This window comes from Malus sylvestris, chromosome 5 (genome assembly GCF_916048215.2).
Source record: "Malus sylvestris chromosome 5, drMalSylv7.2, whole genome shotgun sequence".
NCBI classification, from domain to species: Eukaryota; Viridiplantae; Streptophyta; class Magnoliopsida; order Rosales; family Rosaceae; genus Malus; species Malus sylvestris.
In genome coordinates this window covers 42,122,080-42,131,767 of record NC_062264.1, presented here as the reverse complement: position 1 = coordinate 42,131,767, position 9,688 = coordinate 42,122,080, and the positions used below count along the sequence as shown (strand labels likewise).

General features: G+C 36.6%; 1 protein-coding gene across 1 annotated transcript; it reads left to right on the top strand.

Moving 5' to 3' along the window:
* The first annotated feature begins 7,234 nt into the window (after positions 1-7,234).
* LOC126623011 (CBL-interacting protein kinase 5-like) lies at positions 7,235-9,330 on the top strand. Its single transcript, XM_050291686.1, has one exon. The coding sequence runs from the start codon at positions 7,647-7,649 to the stop codon at positions 9,036-9,038; it is 1,392 nt and encodes a 463-aa protein (XP_050147643.1). The 5' UTR covers positions 7,235-7,646; the 3' UTR covers positions 9,039-9,330.
* The last annotated feature ends 358 nt before the right edge of the window (positions 9,331-9,688 follow it).

Genomic DNA, 9,688 nt, shown 5'->3' with positions numbered 1-9,688 from the left:
TCAGTATGCATAATAGTGTTTTACTGACAATATTGTAACTGTTAAACTTCTGCTACATGTAAGGTAGAAATTATATGTTGGTTTTGATTTTGTTGTTGGTTGATTGATGCATTTCAAATTTGAAAGTGTACCTTTAAAGGTTAATGCTTAAATGTTTTAGAGACGTAATTGTGAAAGGGCAAGTTGGCCATCGAGTGCAAGACACAATTGACTGCAAGAACAACCCGACGAGCAGGGGTGGAAGTCGGATTTAGTAATTCGTCGGTGCTGGATGAAAGAGTCGTCGCTGAAAGGATAGAAGTTACTTTTGATCTTTTCCAAGAAATTTTGATCTTTTCCAAAGCTCATCTCCAAAGGAAGGTTTGGCCATTCGTTGTTGGCTCTTCGCCACTGGGGGTTGTAGTGTCTATATAATAATATGTTCCAGGTATACTCTTGGGTTGTTGTCCTTTAATATCCTATGGTCCAAATAAAAAAAAAATTGGAATGAGAAGTCACTAGCATATAATGCAAGTATTTGCGAGTGGAATGTCTTTGAATGGCGGATTGGATAATGATTATAAATGTTTTATTTGTGGCTTAATATGATTTTTTTTTATTATGATAGAATATTGTTGTCTAAAAAAAAAATCTTATATTTTGCATTGAGAGGGGCATGACTAAGAAATGGTAGCAACTAGCATTCTCAATTAGGCCTATGCGTAGCATTTGAAGATTTAAATTTTCTCTTAAACACCACGTTTGTTACTAAATTGCTTTTAAGCACACCATCAACCCATTTATTTGCAAACAGACGAATTTCTTGCTCAATGAACACAATAAATTTTTCATTGTGATCGGAATATAAGTAGTACATCACACATTTTTATACAAGTGGTTGAAAATTTTATTTTTTAAGTTATTAACTTTTTAGTACATATATTCCATCATTTATATAGTAATACGTAGTATACCACCTCATGTTCCAGTTACACTAAAAAATCTCTCGATGAACACAACCTCGACACCTGCCACCATTCACTAACAGAGGGCCATATCATTAGTCGCGCAAAAAAGATGGCGATCAAGTGAGCATGTCCGTGAGGATGTCGCTAAAAATACCTTGAATTTATATCAATCAAAAGCTTAGTTGGTTTGGTTGTAGAAGTTTTGGCTGTGAAGGACAACCTAATCGCTAAACAGCTTTTTTAGTCCAATAATACTTCTCTTCTAGATAGATGTCTAAGATTGAATTGATCCTCCTTTTAATTTTAAGACCTACGCATTCAATCTTTTAATTTTAAGACCTACGCATTCAATCTTTTCCTGCCGAACAAATCCTTTTCGTTCGGCCTTGTATTGTTGGAAGCGTAGCGATTTTAACAATAAAACAGCTTTTATATTATTTATTAAATCGGAGAAAAGAGAGATATGTTTCGTACCTTTAATCGTGTTCTTTGTTAGGGGGAAGAAGAAAAACTATACAAGTTCTTTTTTGTTCTGAGAAAAGTGTAGACATCGAAATTTCGGTAAATAAATGTTGACCGATAAATCAAAGTGTCAACGCTCATGTATTGCATAAATTTTACACGTAGCATGTGACTCAATGAAAATTGAAATGAGTTGGAAAAGTCATCAAATAAGACACGTGTCAACACCTGGCAGAAACGACTTATTTCATCTGGGATATTATATTCAAAATTAGGCCTTGGAAAATTCTATAAATACAAGCCCATTTCATTCATTTGAGAGGGGAATTCGTATTACACCTTGAAGCTCTGAAGTTCTGAAACTCCGAAGCTCTCAAGCATCCAGGTTCCCGAAGAATCAAGAAAGCTCTTTTCGTTCTTCGTTCTTCGTCCATCGCTCTTTCAAGATCAAGCCCTGACGGCCCTTGAAGAAAGCACCATCGTTCATCATCCGTTCATCCAAGATCAAGCCCCAACGGCCCTTTGGATCAACAATCATCCACCAATTCAAGATCAAGCCCCGACGGCCCTTGAAGAAAGTGTTCTTCGTTCTTCGTTCATCGTTCTTCCAAGATCAAGCCCCAACGGCCCTTGAAGAACTTCCACCTATTCAAGATCAAGCCTCGACGGCCCTTGAAGAAAGTGTTCATCGTTCATCAACCGTTCATCCTAAGATCAAGCCTCAACGGCCCTTTGGATCAACAACATCAACAAATCCACACATCCAACCGTTCTTCGAGATTAAGCCCAAAAGCCCTTGAAGATCCGTTCATCACTGTTCTTCAAGATCAAGCCCAAAAGCCCTTGAAGACCCGTTCATCACCGTTATTCAAGATCAAGCCTCACACGGCCCTTGAAGAAACACTCATCCTCAAGATCAAGCCCCAACGGCTCCTCGAAGATCCGCTCAAATCCACCTTCAAAGATCAAGCCCACGGCCCCTTGAAGAAACTTCCAACAGTTCATCCAAGATCAAGCCTCGACGGCCCTTGGATCAATCAAACATCCACAAATACACACCTTACGGAGATCGAATCAGAGGATCAAAATAGAGAGAGATTGTAACCCAAAATCATCAAATACTTAATATTTGTTTGTGCACGTCGTTCTTGTCTCTTTCGTTTCGAGAATTTTCCGTGATCACAAAAAGATTAGGGTTTGTTGGGTGTAAATAGAAGTATATTAAGTTTTACGTAATAATATGTCTTTTTTTTGTTTCCTCACTCGATTAAAAATTAAAAAGTATTTAAACTTAAGTATTGGGGTGAATTTAGATGGATTGTGGTGTTTAAATAGAAAAACTCCTAAACTCTAACAAAGAAAAAACCGAGAAGTGCAGAATAGAAAAAACCAGGTTGCGTTTTCAGCTCTCCCTTTCATTATAAGCTCAATTTTTCTGTTTTCTGTGTCCCGGGTCTCTGCAGCTGATAGACTTTGGTGCCATTCAACGCAAGGGATCCATGATCAATCCCATCTTTGACAGTGCTGGACGATACTCGGATACCTTCTTAAGACGCTTGAGACTTGGTAATGAGAACATATCTGTCTCACGGTACTTCAAACACCTTTTCAGGATGTCAAAGAACAACTTACTGTGTTGAAGCTTGCCAACATTATGTGGCTGTTCAGCTCTTCCTCGTTTAAATTTAACACCGGACCCAAAGGCCATACAAGCTGCGATTGCTTGGAAAGAATGGTGGCCCGAACCGCAAGTCTAGTGGAAAGGAGTTGGAGGGTTTGGTGATTGACAAGGTCAGGTAATTCGGGATGTGTTGTCGATTAGGGAGGCCATGGCGTTTCGGTTTTGATCTTCTTGCTTCTTGAGCGTTTTATTTTTCTGCTTTGCTTGCGGCCTCTCCTTTTCTAAATGTACCGAGCAACCCAACTTTTGACAAACCCAAAACTTTTTTAAGAAAATTAATCAAAAGAGCTTCAAATCTTTACATTTTAATCAAAAACCACATACTAACTTTATTTTAATAATAAGGACAAAAGACTAAAAATTAAAATAAAATAAAAAACTTAACAAAGCCACTTGCGACGGGCGCGTAACCACCCCCCCAAATTTTTTCTCCTACCTTTTGTCCCATCATTAACTACATTATTAGTTTTTTTTTTGTTGCATTGAATAAGAAAAATACTCCGAATTGAATTACATTCTCCTGTTTTATTTTTGTGGTGTTGTTTTCTAATAGTAGTTATGATGACGAGAAACTTTTCAATATGCCCAGAATACGGGATGGTACACTCAATACAGGTTGCGAGATTCTTATGTTAAAAAATTAATAACATAAAAAATAAAATTTTTCACCACACTTATATAATAACACATGATATACCATTTGTGTTACGGGCACGGAAAAATTTCTCCAAGATGACACCCAAGCTCAAGAAATTGGATGGATAGCTACATTTATTATTGTAGGTATATGAAAAATGTGAGGAAATTTTAATTTGGTAATTGAAAATAGCTTTTTAAATATAATTACTGAGAACATAATCTTCTCAAGGTTTTGATCTAAAGAGTCACTTCTGGGTTCATCGTTTTCGATGCAATGGGTGCTTTTATAGGACCAAAAAGGGTCTAAGTTTCAAACCTTATGAAACTAAACCAAGAATTAAACACTATTTATAAAACTTCACCAATAAGTAGACACTATTAATAAAACTAAACCAATAAGTAGACATTATTTATGAAACATGACAAATAAGTATACACTATATATGAAACGAAAACAAGAATTAGGGATTATTTTTAAAACTAAACCAATAGGTAGAAACTATCTATGAAAATGTACTATACACTCTTTATGAAACTGGAGTAAGAACTAGACAATATTTATGAAACATGACCAATAACTAGGCACTATTTCTGAAAGTGAACCAATAACTAGACACTATTTATGTAACCGAACCAAAAAAGAGATACTATTAATGAAACTATACCATATACTATACATTATTTATGAAATTGGACCCAATAAATATGCATTATTTATGAAACATGATCAAGAACTAGAGACTACTTATGAAAGTGGACAAAAAACTAGGCACTATTTATGAAATTGGACCAATAAATAGTATAGTACCGTTTAGTTTCATAAATAATGCAGTTTTATAAATACTTTCAATTTCATAAATAGTGTTTAGTTTCATAAACAGTGTACAAGTCATGCACACGAGTCATAATTTTTTTTTTAATTGTGTCATTTTCATTAAAAATTAGGTTTTTTTTTTGTCCTTTTTATTAAAATTTAAGGGTTTTTCATTAAATTTTGATTCTTTTTCATTAAATAAAGTTATAGCATAGTATTTTTGTTAAAATAAACTTAGTTCAAACCCTTTTCATTAAAGTTCCCAACTTTTTTCTTAGCCTTTTTCACGTTAGACCTAACTTGATCATCAAATTAAAATTATATTATTATTGACTGATGTGATATCTCTTAGTCACACCCAAATCTCTCGATCAACATTTAAGCACTAATCTTATAACTAAGTCTCAAATTCAACACAAATAATTATTGTCATTTGTGTGCGTTAAACATAATCTCCTACTTACAATTTGAAAAAAAAATATCACTAGATTGTAATGTTTGTTATTAAATTAAGGAAAAATTAGTTTTCGGTCCCTAGTTTCTAATGTCCATTAACTAAGACCTTATCAGTTTTTAGATTTTGATCAAAGTCCCTATCATTAATATATTAATGAATTACATGTAAATTACGTAATTTTTATAAAAAAAAAATTAGTAATTGATTTAGAGTTTTAATACTCACACCCTTATTAAACTCCTAATTAATTTTCAATTCAAACATTTCCCAAATAAAATAAATAAAATTAGAATAAGTTTGTACCCATTAAATTTTTATAAAAAAATTTCAATTTTTTAAGCTTATATGTATCCATTCTTAAATATACCAATTTGTTAAAAATGTACCCTTTTTTAATTTAAAATGTACCCATTTTTTTTTATATAAAATTTCATTCAATCTTTTCTCTAATCCATTTTTAAACTTATATGGATACATTCTATTTTCATTGATTTGAGAATGTATCCATGTCAAGTTTAATAGAAGAAATTTAATAATGTTATTAAGGCTTTTTTTTTTTTGGGTGCTTTTGAAAAATGTACCCATGCTTTGGTACAATAATTTTTGGGTTAGTTTTGATGAACATACCCATGTACACACACACACACACACACACATACATAAATACACATACACAATATATTGGAGAGTATAATTCATCTTTAATATTTTTAATCCCATAAAATATGGGTTTCATTTAAAATCTCATTAATATAAATAACTACAAATTTTATTTTTAATTTAAAATTATTATAACCTACATAAAAATACATTATTACATTAATGTCAGGGACTTCAATCAAAAGTTAAAAACCACCAAGGTTTCAATCAAAGAACATTGGTAGTTAAGGACCGCATCCAAAGTGTCTCTTAAATTAAAGTGTGTTTAGTTAGATACAATAAAATGATAAAATAAATAAATAAAAAATGGGAACCACTTGTCATTTCAAAATGGAGTAATTTTTTTTTTTTTTGAACTATATCATCCATTTGTATTATAACATGTGGATTAGTGACATCACGTGACGGTCAAACAAAATATTCCTTAGAATTTGTTCGGGGCAAAAGAGGTATATAAGACCCAGGTGTACATGCAAGAAAACAACCTACTGTGGATAGACATAGTGGACTTTGGGGTTGAGATTTGGTGAAATCTTGTTCCTCCGGGTCAGGCCACTGATAGAACTCACTTCATTTGGCACCATTGTATTTGTGGACCAACTTTGACCATCTCTTACAACCACCATAACTCCATAGGCCAGGCTCTCTTAGGGTGCGTTTGGTAAGTGGGACGGGACGGGACGGAACGGGACGAGGCGTTCCGTCCCGCGTTTGGTGCGCCAAAAATGGGTGGAACGGGCTGTTCCACGGGACAGATTTTGGGTGTTTTTGCGTCCCACCTCCATCCCCTGGAACGGGTTTGTTCCACGTCTGTGGAACACAATGTTTTACCATTTTAAGACAAATATACCCCATGCCTTTTTCAAAAATTACACCTTCGTTCCGTCCCGTCCCGTCCCGTTCCGTCCCGTCCCGTCCCGTTCCGTCCCGTCCCGTCCCGTCCCGTCTGCGTACCAAACGCACCCTTAATTCTTCCTGCACCGTATCAGTTAGTTTTGTGGTCAGTAGTAAGCAATATGGGCCACACACAAGATTCACACATGGCACCCACGTGGACATCCTGCTTGCCATTAATTTTTTTTTTCCTTCCATCTTGCTTGCCATTGTGGTCCATTGTTCATGCATGCACTACCCTGATTGAACTTGCTTCTGTTAATCTGGACGTCGACAAATTAGAGCAATCCCACCAGCATTATCTTTTAAATTTTTAGGAGATTAATTGGCAAAAGTAAGAATGCTATTTTGTGGAGTTTTAATCTCAAACATTAGTATAGACTGTAGTGGGTCATACAATATATCAATTTGAATCATTTATCATATTGTAGAATGACAAGTGTTTTTTTCAAAACCGTAAATGCAAGGAGAGTAAAATTTCGGTATATTATTTAATTATAGTAATTTGTAGCTGGATAATCGTTTTCTTATGATAGTAATTTCTCCAACGGTCTATTACTATACATAGAGGCCTAAATGTGGTCCAGTCCTTGAGCACGGGGGATAGAGAGCAACCAAACTTATTTACTATTTTTGCAAAAACTGAAGAATATTGGAATTGGAGGGTGTCTCTCTATTAAGAGACCTTGTTTATGGGAGCATAATTACAGGGATGTTCGTAGTGCACTCTGTCCTTGCACAAAGGTTGTCTTCTGGGTGCAGCCTTTTGGCATGAGTTGAACTCCTGCTCTGATTGCATTCCACAAGGGATTTTCCTCATCCTGCCTTTTGGCACGCATGAGTTGAAATTCCTTGTGTCCCTTGATCCGGTCCTTACTTTCCCCCCATTTTCGTAATACATTTTCATCGATCGTTAGGGCGGCAGAACGAAAAATTGTTTGAATATGAGCATGTATGTATAACCCTACTGCAGTCAAGGAGTGAATAGTGATTGCATGTACATATATTACTGATCTTGTCTCATTTTTCACCATCAGCTGTTTGTGTGGTGAATTTCGAGTCGTGGTTTTCAAAAATCCCGAAGAAAAAACTATGGAGGTGAAAAAAGGAAACATATTGATGCACAAGTACGAGGTGGGACGGTTGCTTGGAAAAGGGACATTTGCCAAGGTTTACCATGCACGGAACCTGAAGTCCGGCCAGAGCGTTGCAATTAAGATAATCGACAAGGAGAAGGTGCAGAAGGTCGGATTGATTGATCAGATCAAGAGGGAAATCTCCGTGATGCGCCTTGTGAGGCACCCGAATGTGGTTCAGCTCTTTGAGGTTATGGCCAGCAAGACCAAGATTTATTTTGCCATGGAGTACGTGAGAGGCGGGGAGCTTTTCAACAAGGTTGCCAAAGGGAAGCTTAAGGAAGATGTGTCAAGAAAATACTTTCAGCAACTGATTGGGGCTGTCGATTACTGCCACAGTCGAGGGGTCTATCACCGCGACATCAAGCCAGAGAATCTCTTGGTGGACGAGAATGGAAACCTCAAAGTTTCGGATTTTGGATTAAGCGCATTGTGGGAGTCTAGGGGACAAGATGGCCTCCTCCACACCACGTGTGGTACGCCAGCGTATGTAGCACCAGAGGTAATAAACAAGAAAGGTTATGATGGCGCAAAGGCGGATACATGGTCTTGTGGGGTTGTCCTCTTTGTTCTGCTGGCCGCCTTCCTGCCATTCCATGACACCAACCTCATGGAAATGTATAGGAAAATCAGCAGAGGAGACTTCAAGAGCCCTCAGTGGTTTCCCCCAGAGGTACGTAAGCTTCTTTCGAGGATTCTCGATCCTAATCCAAGCTCAAGAATAAGTGTTGACAAGATCATGGAGAATAGTTGGTTCAAGAAGGGGTTTAAACAAATCGAAGCATCTTTAGCCCCTCCGTGTGATCCAAACACCTCAATCCGTGATGTCCATGAGGCTTTTGCATCAACAAATCATTCAGCTGAAGAAAGTTCCAACAAGAATTCTAGCGGAGCAGGAACAAGCCCCATGAGGCCAACATGTTTCAATGCGTTCGACATCATATCTCTCTCGCCAGGTTTTGACCTATCCGGTTTGTTTGAGAATGATATGAATCACAGACCGCAGGAGCGATTCATGAGCACACAACCAGCCGCGACAATTGTTTCAAAATTTGAAGCCATAGCACAGACGGAGAGGTTCAAATGCCTGAAAAAAGACGGAACCCTTAAACTACAGGGTAGCAAGGAAGGAAGGAAAGGGCAGCTAGGCATCGATGCTGAGATTTTCGAGGTCACACCTTCATTTTATGTCGTGGAGATGAAGAAAACGGCTGGGGACACATTGGAATACATGGAGTTCTGTGACAATGGCTTGAAGCCCTCTCTTAAGGATATAGTATGGACTTGGCAAGGAACCGCGCAGCAACAGCAACCGCCGCTAGTAGTAGCACCTGAAGTCGTTTCTTAGATACGAGGGAAGTGCTTATTTTTATCTAAAACTTGTGCTTAATTTGTGTCTTCAATGCGTTTTCATCTTTATTTCTAAAGCTTTTCAGTCCTTTTCTTCTTTAACAAGCTTTGTATGTCGTATTTGTTTCGAATTTGAGATCAATTGGTAGAGAGAGAGAGGTATTACTAGTCTGGTCATCTGGTGAACAACTGAAGACTGAGTGCAGTGCTGGATGTTCTGAAAATGTGTAAATGAGATGCTGCAATCATGTAGCCAGATTGATGAATGAATATAGAATCACTAGTTTAAACTTGTAGCAACAAAAGGGCAAAATTTGGATGTTCATTTGCATATTTAAAGGGCAAGCTATGGACTAACTATATATGTTCTTGTTTTTTCTTTCAATTTAAATAATATGGAACCACATTTAAAGTACTATCATATTAGAATTTTCAGTCATGTGCTAAGAGATATTAATATAAGGATGTATTCTCACTTGAACTCCAGAATTTTTCCATGTCTTGAACTAAAAAAAGAACCCTATAAGAAGAGAAATATTGTGTCTAAACGAAGAATCACAATTGTTTGTGCCATAATACAAAATCAAAATCTTTTGTAATTTTAGCACTTAGGGCAATCTGTAAGTGTACGAGGAATGTCAAATGGCT